The 18,321-nt window shown below is 45.6% G+C and overlaps 1 protein-coding gene across 1 annotated transcript; it reads left to right on the top strand.

The window, feature by feature from the left end:
• The first annotated feature begins 4,540 nt into the window (after nucleotides 1–4,540).
• LOC133088664 (L-amino-acid oxidase-like) lies at nucleotides 4,541–10,905 on the top strand. The gene is made up of 7 exons (XM_061186689.1): nucleotides 4,541–4,556; nucleotides 6,460–6,674; nucleotides 7,132–7,244; nucleotides 8,356–8,557; nucleotides 9,086–9,154; nucleotides 9,383–9,516; nucleotides 10,080–10,905. Exons 1-7 carry the CDS (start codon nucleotides 4,541–4,543, stop codon nucleotides 10,903–10,905), a joined length of 1,575 nt encoding a protein of 524 aa, XP_061042672.1.
• Nucleotides 10,906–18,321: the final 7,416 nt, after the last annotated feature.

Consider the following 18,321-nt stretch of genomic DNA (forward strand, 5'->3'; position numbering starts at 1 on the left):
TCTGTTGAGGCTCAGAAAAGTGATGTGACTTGCCCACCAACACAGCTCATGAGTAGCAGATACAAGAATTAAACACTGGTGGCCTGACCGCATTACTGCTGTTTTCCCATCTCACCAGGTTGGATGCCTGCAAAGCTCTGAGGAACTATCAGGAGCATACACAGGAGTGTTTTGAGACTCAAGATGTAGAACTAGGAGGGACAGGGGGACAAGAGCCCCGGGAAGTCAGTTGTGATGGGGTTTGAGAAAGAGTTCTAATGCTCAAACCTGTGCTGCCCAGAAAACCAGGAGGTGGAGTATATGAGTTTCCTGTTGTTGCTGTAACAAATTGTCACAAACTTAGTGGCCTGAAACAACACAAATGTATTCTCTTATACTTTGGAGATGTCCAAAATGAGCCTTAAGGAGCTAAAGTCAAGGTGTTGGCAGGCTTGGTTCCTCCTGGAGGCTCCAGGGGAGAATCTGTTTCTTACATCTTCCATCTTTTAGAGGCTACTTTGGCATCCCTTGGGTTGTAGCCAAATCACTCCAACCTCTGCTTCCATGTTCACATCACCTTCTTCCCCTTTGACCTTCTTGCCTCCCTCTTATAAGGACCCTTAAGACTATATTTAGAGCCCATCTGAATAATCCAGGATCATTTCCCCATCTCAAAATGCTTCACTTAATCACATCTGCACACTCCCTTTCACAAGGTTCCAGGACTTAGGACATAGACATCTTTGGGGATCCATTGTTCAGCCTACCACACAGGGTCTCCAGACAACCCCCCTCAGTCAGCTCACTCCCCAAGGCCTTTCCTGGTCTGCTGAGACCCCAGGAAGCTTATCAGCATGAAGCTAATTCAGCAGGTGAATGTGCTCTCTAGAAAGTACCAAAAGTAGGTACATGAGACCCATGGTAACTTCAGGCTCCACCAGGATTTCCTACCTGGACCCTACCAAACTGTGGGGCCTCCTCTTCTCTTTGTCAGTAACAGTAGCAACTGTAAGAGTCCCCAACCTCCCAGGAATGCAAGATTAGTTTAACATTTGAAAATCAATTAATGTAATACACCATATCAATAGAATAAAGCACAGAAACCACATTAGCTCTTACTCTGTGTTTCTATGCAGTTGTAATAAACAATTTAAAAATGAAATTAAGTCCATTTACAATAGCATCAAAATAATAAAATACTTAGGAATACATTTAACAAAAGAAGTATAAAGCTATACTCTGAAAACTACAAAACGTTGCTTAAATAAATAAAGATGATCTAAATAAATGGAAAGACATCTCATGTTCATGTATCAGAATACTAAATGCTGTTAAGATGTGAATATTCCCTAAATTATCTACAGATTCAACATAATCCCTATCATAATCCCAGCTGGCATTTTGCAGAAATTGGCAAGCTGATCCTAAAATTCATATGGAAGTTCAAAGCACCCAGAATAGGCAAAACAGTCTTTAAGGAGAACAAAGTAGGAGGACTCAAACTTACCAATTTTAAAACTTAGGGAGGGGCAGGGTAAGCTGGGACGAAGTGAGAGAGTGTCATTGACATACATACACCTACAAATGTAAAATAGCTAGCTAGTGAGAAGCAGCCGCAAAGCACAGGGAGATCAGCTGGGTGCTTTGTGACCACCTAGAGGGCAGGGATAGGGAGGGGCGGAGGGATAGGGAGGGGGGGAGGGATAGGGAGGGTGGGAGGGAGATGCAAGAGGGAGGGAATATATGTATAGCTGATTCACTTTGTTATACAGCAGAAACTAACACAACATTGTAAAGCAATTATACTCCAATAAAGATGTTAAAAGAAAAAAAAAACTTACTACAAAACTATAGTAACCGGTAATCAAGACAGTGTGGTAGAGTCATAAGGATTTGCATGTAAATCAATGGAATAGAATTGATAGTCCAGAAATAAATGCTCACATTTATGGTCAACTGATTTTTGACAAGGATCAAATTTTCCAAGACAATTTAATGAGAAAAGAATAGTCTTTTTAATAAAATATGCTGAGACAACTGAATAGCCACATGCAAAAGAATGAAGTTGGATCTCTACTTCACATCATATCCAAATATTACTTCAAAATGGACCAAAGACCTCAATATAAGAGCTAAAAATATAGAACTTTTAGAAGAAAGCAAAGGGTAAGTCTTCATGACCTGGGAGTAGGCAATGACCCCAAACGCACAAGCAACAAAAGAAAAAAAATAAGGATTCTTCAAAATTGAAAACATTTCTGCTTCAAAGGACACCAAGAAAGTAAAAAGTCAACCCACAGAATAGGGCTGTCAGAAACATTTGCAAATCACATATGTGATAAGGGACTTTTATCTACACTATATAAAGGACCCTAACAATTCAGTAATAAAGAGACAACTAACCAAATGAAAAAATGGGCAAAGGATCTGAAAATACATTTCTCCAAAGATGATATACAAATGTCCATTAAGCACATAAGATGCTTAATGTCATTGGTCATTGGGGAAGTGCAAATGAAAAACACAATGAGTTAGTACTTCACACCCACTAGGATGGCTATAAACAAAAGCACAGATAATAACAAGTGTTGTCGAGGATGAGGAGAAATTGGAACTCTCATTCGTTGCTGGTGGGAAAGTAAAATGGTACAGGCATTTTGGAAACCAATCTGGTAGTTCCTCAAAAAGTTAAACAGAGTTAACATACAACCCAGCGATTCCACTCCAAAGTGTATACCTAAGAAAAATGAAAAACTATGCCCACATATTGATAAAAAGGATGTTTATAGCAACACTGCTTATAATAGACAAAAAGTGGGGAGAAACCCAAGTGGCCAAACCCAAATGATGAATGGATAAACAAAATGTGGTATAAATAGAATATTATTTAGTCATAAATGGAATATTATTCAGCCAGAAATGGACTATTATTCAGCCATAAAAAATGAAGTACTGATACATGCTGAAATATGGATGAATCTTGAAAATATTATGTTAAATGAAAGGAGCCAGTCATAAAAGACCACATATTGTACAATTACATTTACATGAAATGTCCAAAACAGGCAAACCCACACAGACAGAAAGCAGAATAGTGGATGTCTAGGGTTGGGGAGATGCGGAGAATGGGGAGTGATGGCTAAACTGTATGGTATTTCTTTTTGGAATGATGAAAATGTTTTTAAGTTGACTGTGGTGATAGTAGGACAACTCTGTGAATACACTAAAAACCATTGAATTGTTCACTTCAAATGGGTGAGTTGTATGGTATATAAATTATATCTCAATAAAGCTATTAAAAATAAAAGAAGCGACAATAGAGAGAGCAAGAGAGAGAAAGAGTCCTTGACCTGCATCTAAAACCCAGCAATTCACACAGTAACTCTCCAAGCATTATTCTATCTGGTGCTCCCAGCAACCCTGTGGTGGAGGAACTATCCCTTTTTAAAGATATTACAACTGTGTGTGACAAACCTTATCTCCAAAATGAAAGAAGGAAACCAGCTTAGGTACATACCTATGCCAAGCTCTTCACACATCATCTCATTTAATCCTTGAAATACCCTGTAAAGAAAGTATTGTTGCCCCATTTTACAGATAAGAAAACCCAGGCTCAGAGAAGTATAAACCATATGTCCTAAGACACACAGCTACAACATGACAAAGCAGGATTCGAACTCAGTTCTATTTGATTCCATTGCTATTGCCCTTTCCTCTATGCCACCACTGGTGTCCAGGATCTGAGTCCCGTGTCTCAGCTGCTGCGTGTCTGCTCGCACTCCTGCCCCCCTTCCCAGCCCCAGGCTGCTGCTCTGTGTGTGTTTCCTGCCCACTTCTCTCTCCACCTGCACTGTACACAGAGAACAAAGGGCCTGTATTGGCACCACAGCCAGCTGGCCTGATTCCTCGGGAGAAGAAATTTCAGGGCCAGAGAAACCGGCCTGTGCATAAGGAAGCCCTGAGGGCCCCAGAGGAAAGGAGAAAAAAGGCCACTCCCCACTGCAAATGGGCAGGACCAGAGACCTCTGCCCTGCCTGCAGAGGGAGCACCTGAGAGGGGTGGGGAGGGCCCAGCCCTCCCATGGGAATTCATGGCTAGAATCCCCACCTCGGAGCAGAAGACAGCAGTGGAACAGGGACGTTCTCTAGTGGGAGCAGCCAGGAGCTTTGCCCTGTGCTGGGAGCCCAGACACTGGACTTCCAAACCAGTCCAGATGCTCATTCCCAACCCTCACCCCTTCCTGGGAGATGGGTCACAGCAGGTTTGGTACCGTCCACTGGGTTCCCACAACCCCTCCTCCCCATTGGCTGGGCTCTGAGCTGGGAGAAGGGGCTTTCTCTAGGAAGGGAGATGGGCCAGGAGGAAGGTGGAGGTGCAGAAGATGAGGCTGGGGATGGGACAGTCATCTCCCCTGACAGCCCAGGCTTTGAGGGCAGGGCTTTTCTGCATGGCCCAGCCGACAGGGCCCTGAGGCAGCCCAGTGGGAGGAAGCTGCTGGGTGGAGCTGGCTCCTCATAAAGAGAGGGAGAGTTGTCCCGGGCTCAGCACGAGCTGCAGGGCCATGGTCAAGATGAGAGGTAAGTGGGGTCCCTCCTCTGGGTCTGAGAGGGAAGTACCTGAGGAAGGAGGTGTTGGACAGTGAAACAGGGAGGGGAGCTAGACTGGGGAGTGGGGATGGGCCAGGGGGTCGAGATGGGTCCAGGGGGGGAGTCTGGGCATAGGGCCAGGCCAGGGGAAGGGAGGTGGGGACTGAGACGGGACAGGAGCTAGGTCAGGGGCTATGGATACGTCCAGGTGTTGAAAGTGAGTTGAGAGGATGGATACAGGTCTGGAGAATGAGTCTGGGGGTTGGGTCCACTCAAGGGGAAGGTTATGGCACTGAGACAGAATGGTGGTAGCTCAGGGAGATGGGAAAACTTGTCAGGGGTGGAGAATGGGTTAGGGAGGTTGAAGTAGGCCTGGTGGGGGCTGTGGGGAGGCTCGACTGTCTGTTGCCTGAGGCATGGTTACCCCTCTCCTCTTTTCTGAGGAGTCACCCCTGCAGAAGGCTCTTCTGGCATTGGGAAAGGCCTGCCCTGGGAACCAGCTGGATCCCTGCCCTTCCTCAGCGGGTGGCCCCTGAAGGTCTCTTTTCTTCTTAGAGCTTCGGTTGTCCTGCCTGTACAAAGACTGGACTAAGGGGGTTCTCACCTGCCAAAAAACCTAGGGCTAGTGCAAGGGGGCTCAGTGTGTCACAGCTCCTGGCTGTTCCCCTTTAGAGCAGGTGACACCAAGGAAACCACACAGCCTCTCTTTCAGAGTTTCAGACTCTTAGGTGAATTTCTCTGTACATAAGAACAGTTCATTGTAGTAGTCACTCCGGACTTATTGCATGTTATATATAAACTATGGTTTCCAGTCTTGACTGCACTTTAGAAAACATGGAGGGTTTTGGAAAAATACTGTGAGGCTGGAGAAGAACAACAGGATTGCTAAGTTCCCGTGGGGCACTATTAGTCACTGAGAAACTGGGTACCACTTCCCCACTTCCCTTCCCCAAAGAGAACTGTGTTACACACACACATACATCCTCTCACAAATGCACACATCCCCGAAGAATGTGTGCTCTGCCACCTAACCTCATGCACAAATGCACACACAGAATCAAACACAAGACACAAGCAACCGAATTCTCTCTCAAACTCAAGCAAATGCATACCTATCATCCTCTCTCTTCCAAACGCAGGCCAACACACACCCATTTCTACAATCCCTCTTGCTTTTCTGTAGAGATTCATCCACACATTTACTCAGGTGCCTACACTGTCCCACAAACACATCCCCTTCACATAAAATCACAGACATCGCACGGTTATACAGGGCAATAATCACAAACTCACAATCACAGCACCTTTATCATGGACAAGCTCACACACACACACTCACCAACAGAAGCAGGCGAATTTACACTCCAATACGAAGCTACACACACTCTTGTGTTTCTAGTCATGTGCACACATGTGAACTTGTAGTCCATGTTCACAATCACACAACTAACACCAGCACGTTCACACAAACATTCATACCCCATACAACACAGACACAGGCACAATCACAAACACACATTTACAACCACACATTCGACAGACACTGCCTGATCTTTTTTTTTTTAACATCTTTATTAGAGTATAATTGCTTTACAATGGTGTGTCAGTTTCTGCTTTATAACAAAGTGAATTAGTTATACATATACATATGTTCCCATATCTCTTCCCTCTTGCGTCTCCCTCCCACCCTCCCTATCCCACCCCTCTAGGTGGTCACAAAGCACCGAGCTGATCTCCCTGTGCTATGCGGCTGCTTCCCACTAGCTATCTATTTTACGTTTGGTGACACTGCCTGATCTTACCACTCCCACTCATCCACACAGCCAAACTCACTCTGGGTAGGGCGGGGTACAGAGCCCCAGAAAGGCAGCCCCCATTCCTCTCTCTGCCCCAGGAATCCTGATCTTGGGGCTCTTGTTGGCTACTCCCAGCTGCTTTGGCTACTATGAGGACTTGGTCAAGTGCTTCCAGGACCCCGAATACGAGTCTATCCTGGTCACAGCCCAGGAGGGCCTCCACACCTCCCCGCTGCCCAAGCGTGTGGTGGTAGTGGGAGCTGGCATGTCAGGGCTAACGGCAGCCAAGGCCCTGCAGGACTCGGGCCACCAGGTGAGCAGGCCTTGGAGGGGCCTCAATCATTCACCTCCAGTTTGCTTCATTGTGTGGAAAAAGAAAAGGAGTGGGGTTACAGCCAACACTTTGACAACTATGCATAACCCGCCAGGTCTCTCAGACCTTAGGTGTTGTTCCTCAAAAATCTGGGTTCTCCTGAGACTTAACTGTAACTTGTGCTCTTTTGGAAATAAAAGTAGAGAAAAGCTATGCTAACCAGACGGAACCAAGAGGCGTTCTGACCCCTGTAACCCTGGAGCTCTTCTGCCTCACTTACGTTACTCAGGACCCTCTGGGAGGAAACCCCCCTCTGCCCAGTTTGGTTATCCTGCACATTCAGGGACCTACTGCCGGGAATTCCAGAGTAGAGCCTGTGGCCAGTGGGGGTGGGAGTAGAGGGTGGGAGAAGGGAGAGCATGACCCTGGGAATGACAGCAGCCTCTCTGAACACCAGGTAACTATCCTGGAAGCCAGCGACCATGTCGGGGGTCGAGTGATCACATTCAGGAATGAGAAAGAGGGCTGGTACTGTGAACTGGGGCCCATGCGAATCCCAGAGTCCCACAGGTAAGTCTCAGGAAAGGGGTGGAGCAAAAGGCAAGGAGGAAGAATTAGGAGGAGGAAACACAGCCCTGCTGCCATCGTGTCAGAGCCCTTTCAGATTCACTGTCTCATGTGATTCAATCCTGCAAGTCAGGACTAACACTGGTCCCCCACTTGACAGAGCTGATTGAGGCTCAGAGCCCAGGGTCATACAGAAAGTGGTAGATCCCAGACTAATAATGACAATAGTTACCATTAACTCATCAAATTGTTCTCTTTAAATATAGGCAGTTACTTACATGTCAATTATACTACTTTAAGCTGTAAAATAATTAATAATAAATAATAATAACAGCTGCCATTCAGTGAACACCTACTGTGTGCCCCACCCTGTGCTAAGTGCTATATGTGTATTATTTCATTTGATTCTCGCAACCCTATAATTTAATACTCTTATTTTTCCTATTTACAAATCAAGAAACTGGGCTCAGAGATACTAAGTGACTCACCCAAGATTCTCCTAGGAGAAAGTGACAAAGCTCCTCAAAATCAAGGAGGCACCTGGCACCAAAATATATGCTCAATCCCTAAATCAGAACTCACTCCTGGAAGAGAACCCAGCCCCTGGTTCTGGGGCTTCCAACACAAAAAAGATCCCTCACCTGGTATCCTACATACCTCCAAAAATATGGCTTCTTTTTTGCCTTAAGTGGAAACTGAACCTGAGATTTCCCTCCAAACACCATCAAAAACAAAAACAAAATTTAACAGTACCAGCCCAAAGTAGGAGTCTTTAGATATGGCCTCAAGCTTACTTAGAATTTGAATTTCAAACACTGTCTGAAACAAAATGTCTCTGTCTCTGTATCTGAGTTCTATATGTTCAGATTTCCTTAAGGGCCTTCATTCAGTGATGGGTGAACTCCCTACTCCCTGTCTCCCTCAGGGTAAAAACAGGAGGAAAAGAACTAATGCTAGAGTAAGAGGAGGCAAGGTTAAAGATGAGGAAGCAGTTAGTCTGAGCTCCTTGGGCACGTGAAGAAACTGGTTTTCCTGGAAATGGTTTCTATTGTGAGGTCAGCAGGAACGAGGTGCCATTGGGATGGGTGCCATGTTGTGCCTGTATCTGTTCCAGGTTGGTCCACACCTATGTCAGGAAGCTGGGCCTGAAGCTAAACAAGTTCTTCCAGTACGATGGCAACACCTGGTACCTCATCAACAGAAAACGCTATCGTACTAGGGAGGTGAAGGCCAACCCAGATCTCCTAGGCTATTCCATGAACCCAAGAGAAAAGGGCAAGAATGCTATGAATCTCTTCTACCAGTCCATTGCCAAGGTGATTCCTGTCTCCCCCCTCCCCCACCCCAGGGTTAGGAAAAAAACAGGGTCTGGCCAAAGGTCACCTAGCAAGTTAGTGGGTGGACCCAGGTCACCTGACTCCTACCTGGTACTCTTATGATTGGTCTGCCTTCCTTCTAACACCCCCTAAGAATTTTGCCACCCCAACCCTAGTGTCCAGCCCCATCTCTTCTGTCCCTGTGTGGTCCAATGGCCCATTGCTTGATTAGGCAGTGGAAGGAAAAGGAATCACCAGGTAATCCAATCCTTGGTAATGAATCAATCCTCCTAGGTTGCAGTGAATGTCTTCACCTTAAATTTTAGTCTCCAAAGGTCTTTAAATGAAGGAGAGATTTGGAAGTTAAGAGACAATTTAGGAGGTCCTGGAAGCTCCCTTCCCCTGGTCCTTCCATCCGCTCCCTCTTTGTCCCCACCCTCTTCAAAGGAACATCCAGAGAACCCAGGAGTCCTGCCTCTGGCTCTATGACTTTAATCCAAAGCTGCTCCCCCTTCCTCTCCTCTGCAGCTCAGAATAAGTCCGAAAAAATTCAACTGCAGCCACCTGATGTCCTTTTATGATTCTTACTCCACCAAGGTGAGTGAGGCAACGAAGTTCCAGGATAGGGATGGAAGGGGGTCTGTGCTCAACCTAGACCCCTGGGGTTGTCCCCCGCATCCCAGGACCCTCTCCCTCAATGCCCACAGCTTCACCTCCCTAGAGTCCAGTCCCCCCTCCCCCGCCCAACCTTGCCTACCCCAGGCCCCTGCTGAGGCCCCTTCCTACATACTGGGCCCTCTGTCTGGTGCTTCCACCTCCCCACAGGCTTACCTGCTGAAGAAAGGGATGCTGAGCCGAGGAGCAGTAAAGATGATCGGGGATGTGATGAATGAGGATGCTGGATACTATAAGTCCCTCCTGGAGGCCCTTCGGACTGACATGGTCTTCACAAGTAATAAGTAAGGCTGATCTGGACCAGGACTCGAGTCGGCCTCTTCCTCCAATACTCAGAGCAGAGAAAGGGAACTTTGATTGTTGAGTAGTTACTGTGTGCCCGGTGCTGTGCTAAGCACTTTCCAAGGGTTATCACATTTAACGCTATGATCACCTGGAAGGTAGGCACTATAATTCAGAGCCATTTTACCAGTGAGGATGCTGAGGCTCAGAGAAGTTATGTAACTTACTTAAGTTCACACCACTTGGGCAAGGGCTGGAGCCAGAATCCAAACGCAGGTCTGTAGGACTCCTCCTGGGACGCAAAATCGCATGGTGGACTTTGCAGCTAGACTGCGCATGTCATCGTGGGAAAGTCCCTTCTTTCTGGCGTTCCTCTTCCAAGCTATAAACGTAAACAATAATCCCTCCCTCACAAAGACTAGTTAAGGTGAGGTATATGAAGTAACCAGCGCAGGCTGCAGGAGGCTAGTTTCCTCCCTTTTCACACTGGGATCGCTGCTGGCAACTCAGCAAACCGACCTTGCACCTTCTACACTCACCCTCTCCCCTCTCTTCACCCCTACAGCTTTTCCGAGATCACCGGGGGCTTTGACCAGCTCCCCAAAGCCCTCAACGCCAGCTTGAAGCCTGGCACCATCCTTCTGGGCTCCAAGGTAGAGATGGTAGTGAGGGATGGGCCTGAGGTCCGGATTTCCTACCGGGTGGGCGAACCCAACTCGACGCTGCCCACCCTCACCGCGGACTTTGTCATCATCTCCGCCTCGGCCAAGGCCACGCGCCTCATCACCTTTGAGCCCCCGCTCTCCCGGGAAAAGATGGATGCGCTCCGCTCGGTGCATTATACCAGTGCCAGCAAGGTAGTTCTGGCCTGCAACGAGTCCTTCTGGGAGCGGGATGGCATCCGGGGTGGGGTTTCCATCACCGACCGGCCCTCGCGCTACATCTACTACCCCAGCCATAGCCTCCCCAGCGGCAAGGGGGTCCTGCTGGCCTCCTACACCGTGGATGACGATTCCCTCTTCTTCATACCCATGAAGAACGACGAGGTGGTGGATATCGTCCTGGAGGACCTGGCGGCCGTGCACCAGATCCCCAAGGAGGAGCTGCGGCGCATGTGCCCCACCTCTGTGATCAAGCACTGGTCTCTGGACCCCCTCATCATGGGCGCCTTCACTGAGTTCACACCCTACCAATTTGTGGACTATTCGCGGCACCTTTTCCAGCCAGAGGGCCGCATCCACTTTGCTGGCGAGCACACCTGCCTGCCCCACGCCTGGATAGACACTGCCATCAAGTCTGGCCTCCGAGCAGCCAGGAACATTCAGGCTGCCGTGGACAAAGAGGCCACGGGGAGACAGAAGACCTTCACCAACACCCAGAACCATTTCTAACCCTAAGAGAAATCCCTGAGGGGATCTGGAAGGAAGCAGGCTGCAAGGTGGGAGTTGGAGGCAGAGACCCTGGAGAGATGCCGCCATTAGTCCCCATGCCCACAAAGAGCCCAAAAATACCAGAGAACCCAGCTGGCAAGTCCACCCCCTTTCCTGCTTCTCACTCCTGCCAGCCCTTGAGAAGGATCAGCAGAGTCAGGGTATTTGGAGGGAGAAGGAAAAAACCAAGGATGGACTGTGCTAGAATCAGCCTTTAGCTGGCATAATAGTAACAAGCAAAAAAGAAAGTTTTCAACAACACCCAAATTTCTGTCATCTACAACTAGAAGCCCCTAAAGGAACAGACAAACCCAAACCAGAGCAATGTTAAACCACAGATTGGCCACACGAACCCACAGCACAGCAAACCCCATCCTTGCGTGCTTGAGCCAGGGGCCTCACATCTTGGCCCAGCTGGATGGGAGAGATGAGTTCTTTTTTGCCCTTTTTTGAGCCTGCAAGAGCAGGACTTGGCTTCCTAGATATCTCCTGGCCCATGGACTTTTCCTCTCTACCCTGACCTCTTCATCACCAACCAGAACTCACCGCCCTGCCCCTGCCTGTCCAGTCCACACATCTCCCTGGGAGGACACCAAGCTCATTCTACATGCTCCCTCCCCACTCTGTTCCACACTAACACCTGCCCTGTCCTTGCACGCCCAACTGAAATGATTCCCTCTCCCCAAATCCTTCCTTAATGGCCACACTCAGACCCCAGGGGTCTCTTTCCTTTGAACCACAACCCTTCCTACCTAGAGTCCCAAACATTTGAACTGTGGATCTTCTTGTGCTGTTATATGTTATTTATCCAAGTAGACAAAAGGAAGAAGTAAATAAAGTGGTAAACCCTGTCGCTGGAGAACATTCCTACCAGGAAGACTCTGGAGACCAGCATGATGAAACATGTAGTGTTATATCCTGAGACTGGCATATTTATAGGAGGAAGGGATAGAAAGAGGAAACATTTTCTTACTGCATTTGGTTTATTGTTAAAACCCCAGCCTACTTAATTTTGGTTTTCTTTGCACCTCTATGTTAGTCAGGACTTTTTCCATTTCAGGTGCTGGAAATCAAACTCAAACTAGCTTCAGGGAAAAGGAAATGTTTTGGCTCACATATCTGAAAAGTCCAGGGTGAAGCGCACTTCACTCAGACTGATTGGGTTCAGGAATTGATAAGTCATCATTAAAGTTCTCTCTCTTTCTATCTCTTGACACTGTTTTCCTAAATTAGCTTCTGTATTGAGTTGAATGATGTCCCCAAAAGTTCATATCCATCCAAAACCTGTGAAGCTGACCTTATTTGGAAATAGAGTCTTTGTAGATGTAATCAAGTTAAGATGAGGTCATATTGGATTAGGGTGGGCCAGGAGGAGGCATGGAACAGACTCTGCCTCAGAGCCCCCAGAAGGAGTCAAATCTGCTGACACTTTGATTTTTGAACTTCTAGCCTCCGGTACTGTGAGAAAATAAATTTCTGCTCTTTTAAGCCATCTAATTTTATAGTAATTTGTTACAGCAGCCCTAGGAAACTGTACACATGGTGAACCCCCTAGAACCCAGCTTCATCAAGGGAGAAGTCACTTTCCAAATTGTCTCCTGGTCTGTTATATTTGGTAACCCCATTAGTGTCATGGCAAAGGCCATGCCTTCTTGAGGCTCTCAGAAGAGAGGAGGAATCCTGACCAAGTGGAGTCCAGGCAGAGAATGGAGCAGAAGGTGGGACTGGGGGAGAGCAAGGTCCCATAGGAAGAGCTCATCATGAACCCCCTTGGCTAAGAGGAGGACCCTGAAGAAACAAATCAGGGAGGAGCACAGGGAAGAACAGGGAAGCAAAGAGCTCTTTGCTGGCCTCTGCCCGTTGGATGTAAATATGAGGCCCCAGGGCCATGGAGTCAGCTGTGCAGAGAGGATGAAGTAGGGTGAGGGGGAATGGAGGGCGGAAGTCAGACTCAACCTGTGGTTTGGAGATAAATGACTCACAGCATTTGGATGGGAGTATTAGGCAGAAGATGAAAAGGTTCAGAGATACCTTTTTATTGGAGAGCTGCCACACAAGGTTCTTAATTACAAAAACCAGAAACCAAATCTGAGTGATTTAAGTCAAAGAGGAGAGGAGGAATATCAAGAAGCTCCCAAAACTGACAGGAAGGGAAGTGGGCAGATGCCAAAGGAGACTTGTGGCCTGAGCCACAGCCAAGCTCCTGCCATAGGAGAAGCCTGATAGATGGCCATTGCGTGCTGGTGTGGCCATTGGGACCACGACCACTGGGCACACTCCTACTGCTGCCAGAACTAGTTCTCAACTGTCCACTGCTTTTTCATTTCCCCTATATTCAAAATCCCAGATGGGAGCATCCAACTGGCTGAGCCTAGGTCAGTGCCCACTCCCTGGCTGCAGTGTCAGGGAAAGCAAGTAATGAACAATACTCCAGATTCTGAAGTGGGAGGTGAACTGTTGCCTTCACAGGAAGCAGGTATTGATGCTGGCAACCATAAGGCAAAGTCAAGGTAAGTCCCAAAGAGAAGGACAGGACACAGACCACCTCTGCCACATGAGCCACTGAACCTCTCTGAGTCTCAGTTCCTCAGCTGGACAATCAGGATAACACCCCACCCGTCCTTCATGGTTGAAAGGATTAGAGATCCTGTACAAAGGGCACCTAAAGATTATACGTGCATAAAGCATGGAGGAAGTCTTTGCCCCCCGCTGCTCTGAGAGAGGAATTATTCGCAGGTTAAGGATGAGGACACCAAAGCTCAGTGGGATCAAGTGACTTGCTGAAGCTTTGACAGACGGGTGTTAGGAGAGAATTCACAGCCAGGGCTGCCTGATTCAGAAGTCTAACTCTTTCCACAGCACGATGCTGCTAGTCTAGTTGGAGAGAGAAATGACTGGCCTAAAAGAGATGGGACAAAATTCAGACCAAGCAAACACTGAGGCAGGCGAGGTGGCAGGAGCTCTGTAAGGACTGAGATATGCATGGGCAGTGCTGACCACCTGTCTGGGTAACACATTATGCCTATAATGCTACACTCCCTCATTTCCTTTCTACGTGCTTTCTTGAGGAGGGAGAGAAAAGAGTAGAGTTATGGCTCATAAAACCAGCAGCCTCTCTACAGATGGCTACTACAAATTTCAGTGAGCAGCCTCTTTTATCTTTCTGCATCAAAATCTGGGAACACTCATAGAAGGGTGAGTGCATAGAACAGCCATATGTAACATATGCCTTAACAAAAGCAACCGTTGAGAATGACTCCAATAACTCTCAAGAGGTAAAAGCATGCCCCATTCTGCCCCAAAATGTACCACCCACACAAGCCACTTAGAGGTAGACCTCTGGGAATCCCAAGCTGAAGCTTACTCTAAGAGCAAGGAGAATCTTGAGCAAAGTCTCCCTTGGAATCCCTGGGCATCACATCTTCTCTTCCTGCCCCCAGGGATCTTCTTAGAACCCAGTGAGTACATCAAGGGCCAGGTGCCAGAGCTCCAGATTAAGAAGCAAGGCTAGAACTTGGAATTGGGCCCCTTTGGATGCTAAGAACCCACTAAAAGGCCCCAGGAAAAAGTGTGAGGAAGGAGGAGTGGAGAAGGAAGAGGAAGGGGACCCTGCCAGGAACAGAAACTCAGCCCCTCTTCGCCTTCCTTTTCCAAGCATTTTATATTCATCATTGATTGTTAGTCTTCCTGCTTGACAGACAAGGAATTGAGGCTCTGAGAGTGAGATCAACCCAGCATGCAAGTGTAAGCACCCAGACTAGATGGTAATAATAATAGCCATCATTATTGGGTCTTACTGCAAGTATTGTGCTAGAACCATACATTCATTTTCTAACTGAATTTTCTAACTGAATCCCCACCCCACTCCCCAAAAAGCCAACCTCTGTGAAATAGACACAATCATCACCTCCATTTTACAAATGAAGGAATTGAGAACTCAAAAGCTTCTTTTGCTCTAAGTTACATAAACGGGATTCTCTATCTGATGCCCTGCATGTATTCACAAATTTAAAATTTTAGTCTAACATGTAAATTACATCAAAATATCTCCCAGATCCCCTGTAGTAAAAAGTGAGTTAGTCCAAACCAGGGCCAGACATAGTATTTTTTTTAACATCTTTATTGGAGTATAATTGCTTTACAATGGTGTGTTAGTTTCTGCTTTATAACAAAGTGAATCAGTTATACATATACATATGTTCCCATATCTCTTCCCTCTTGCATCTCCCTCCCTCCCACCCTCCCCATCCCACCCCTCTAGGTGGTCACAAAGCACCAAGCTGATCTCCCTGTGCTATGCGGCTGCTTCCCACTAGCTATCTATTGTACATTTGGTAGTGTATATATGTCCATGACACTCTCTCACTTTGTCACAGCTTACCCTTCCCCCTCCCCATATCCTCAAGTCCATTCTCTAGTAGGTCTGTGTCTTTATTCCCGTCTTGCCACTAGGTTCTTCATGACCTTTTTTTTTTTCCTTAGATTCTATATATATGTGTTAGCATACTGCATTTGTTTTTCTCTTTCTGACTTACTTCACTCTGTATGACAGACTCTAACTCCATCCACCTCACTACAAATAACTCAATTTCGTTTCTTTTTCTGGCTGAGTAATATTCCATTGTATATATGTGCCACATCTTCTTTATCCATTCATCCGATGATGGACACTTAGGTTGCTTCCATGTCCTGGCTATTGTAAATAGAGCTGCAATGAACATTTTGGTACACAACTCTTTTTGAATTATGGTTTTCTCAGGGTATATGCCCAGTAGTGGGATTGCTGGGTCGTATGGTAGTTCTATTTGTAGTTTTTTAAGGAACCTCTATACTGTTGTCCATAGTGGCTGTATCAATTTACATTCCCACCAACAGTGCAAGAGTGTTCCCTTTTCTCCACACCCTCTCCAGCATTTATTGTTTCTAGATTTTTTGATGATGGCCATTCTGACCGGTGTGAGATGATATCTCATTGTAGTTTTGATTTGCATTTCTCTAATGATTAATGATGTTGAGCATTCTTTCATGTGTCTGTTGGCAATCTGTATATCTTCTTTGGAGAAATGTCTATTTAGGTCTTCTGCCCATTTTTCGATTGGGTTGTTTGTTTTTTTGTTATTGAGCTGCATGAGCTGCTTGTAAATTTTGGAGATTAATCCTTTGTCAGTTGCTTCATTTGCAAATATTTTCTCCCATTCTGAGGGTTGTCTTTTCATCTTGTTTATGGTTTCCTTTGCTGTGCAAAAACTTTTAAGTTTCATTAGGTCCCATTTGTTTATTTTTGTTTTTATTTCCATTTCTCTAGGAGCTGGGTCAAAAAGGATCTTGCTGTGATTTATGTCATAGAGTGTTCTGCCTATGTTTTCCTCTAAGAGTTTGATAGTGTCTGGTCTTACATTTAGGTCTTTAATCCATTTTGAGTCTATTTTTGTGTATGGTGTTAGGGAGTGTTCTAATTTCATACTTTTACATGTACCTGTCCAGTTTTCCCAGCACCACTTATTGAAGAGGCTGTCTTTTCTCCACTGCATAGTATTATTTTTTAAACCACTTAAACCAAAAGAATCAGAATGTTGCTTCTTCCTTGAGTCTCTGGTTGTCTGAAGGGCTTCCATTCAACACCAGGGACATGACCCCTGCCTGTCTCTCCAAGGCTAGAAAAGAAGGAAATAAACTTTCTGGTGATACTCCAAGGAAATACAAATTAAACTTCAGGAAGCACTTTCAAACATGCTCCTGGGAAGACTGGGAAATTGTTTTCTTTCAAAATGGTCCGGTCTTGGAGCCCCATGAGCATGGGGGTAGAAGAGTGAGAGTCAGCCACTGTGCTCTAGGCTGTTGTACACCTGGCAGGTAGCTGGAACTGAAGCTTCCCAATCTCATCCAGTGTAATAGAAATGCTGATTCCTCAATGTATGGCGGCACTAGAGTAAGACATTGAGACTAATGCTGAGTTCCTGAGCTACTCAAAAGAAGAGGACAATTCAACAGGAGAGTTCTGACCTAATAGCCCATCACCACCAGTGTGCCACACTCCACCCCAAGAGGAAGGCAGGGAGCGTTTATGGACTGAATGTGTGCTTAAAGATCATGAAGCCAGGCCCCATTTTTGAAACACAGAAACTGAAAAACCCAGAGGAATTAAAAACATAATCAAGGAAAAGAAACTATCAAAAACTTGCCAGTCTGATTTGAAAAATAACTGAAGAGAATTTTAGAAGTGAAAAACATAAATAAAATTAGAAACACTGGGATAGATTTAATAGAAGGTTAGACTTAATTGAAAAGATAATTAGCAAACTGGAAGAAAGAGCTGAAGAAATTACTTAGAAACAAAGAGATGAAAAATATGAAAAAGAACTTAACAGCCATGTAGGATAAAGGGAGAACATTCAATATAAATTTAATCTGATATAGCAGGAGAGAATAGATAGAATGGCAATATTGAAGAAATAATAACTGAGAATTTTCCAGAATTGATGAAATGCATAAAACAAATGAAGGAAGTCCAACAAATTCCCAAGCTGGATAGGTAAAAAGAAATGCATACCTGGATACATCATGGTCAAACTGGCTGAATACAAAAGACAAACATAAGATGCCAAAAGCAGCCAAAAAAGAGAGATTACCTATGAAGGACTGCTCATTAAATTGATAGCTGGCTTCTCAATAGCAACACAGACCAGAATATGTTGGAATACCACCTCAAAGTGCTTAGAGAAAATAACCAACAGCCTAGAGTTCTAAAACCAGCAAAATTATCTTTCAATAATAAAGATGAAATAAGACATTTCTAGGTAACAAAAACTGATGGATTTTACCATGAACAGAACCTCACTAAAGGATCTTCCACAGGGTGTACTTCAGGAAGAATGATTCCAGAGGAAAATTCTAAATGGGAAAAAGAATAGTGAGCAAATAATTTTGTAAGCATGTGTAAAACAATAATAACTGTGGCCACTTTTTAGTGTTAAAAGTTTTTAAGATAGAACCAAAATCCTGGACAAGAATAACCTATAAGTCAGGAGGAAGGTGATTGGAGATAAAATATACTGTATTCTCTAAAAGAAATAACACAGTACAGCCCATACCAAGATAAAGGCTTAATAAAGTTACTGACCTTCAAAGATTTAAAAATCTGCAACAAATTACCTACAGATACTATTATCCCCTTTGTTAGTAACAAGTCCCTCTGCTGTTTAAATGGCAATGTGCCCAGCTAAAACTCCACATTTCCCAGTCTCTTTTGGAGATAAGCATGGCCAATGAAATATAAACAAAGCTTTTGAATAAAACTTCTAGAAAAGCTCCTTAAAGGAAGGTGGCTCAGCTGAAGTGGCTCCCTTTCTGTCCCTTACTCTTTCCTTTCTTCTTACC

The sequence above is a fragment of the Eubalaena glacialis genome, chromosome 3 (genome assembly GCF_028564815.1).
Source record: "Eubalaena glacialis isolate mEubGla1 chromosome 3, mEubGla1.1.hap2.+ XY, whole genome shotgun sequence".
NCBI classification, from domain to species: Eukaryota; Metazoa; Chordata; class Mammalia; order Artiodactyla; family Balaenidae; genus Eubalaena; species Eubalaena glacialis.

Excerpts from the sequence above, each read along its gene's own strand:
- LOC133088664 (XM_061186689.1), top strand. Across the intron at positions 6,675-7,131 it reads TGCAGGACTCGGGCCACCAG|GTAACTATCCTGGAAGCCAG; the intron begins GTGAGCAGGCCT and ends TCTGAACACCAG. Across the intron at positions 9,155-9,382 it reads ATGATTCTTACTCCACCAAG|GCTTACCTGCTGAAGAAAGG; the intron begins GTGAGTGAGGCA and ends ACCTCCCCACAG.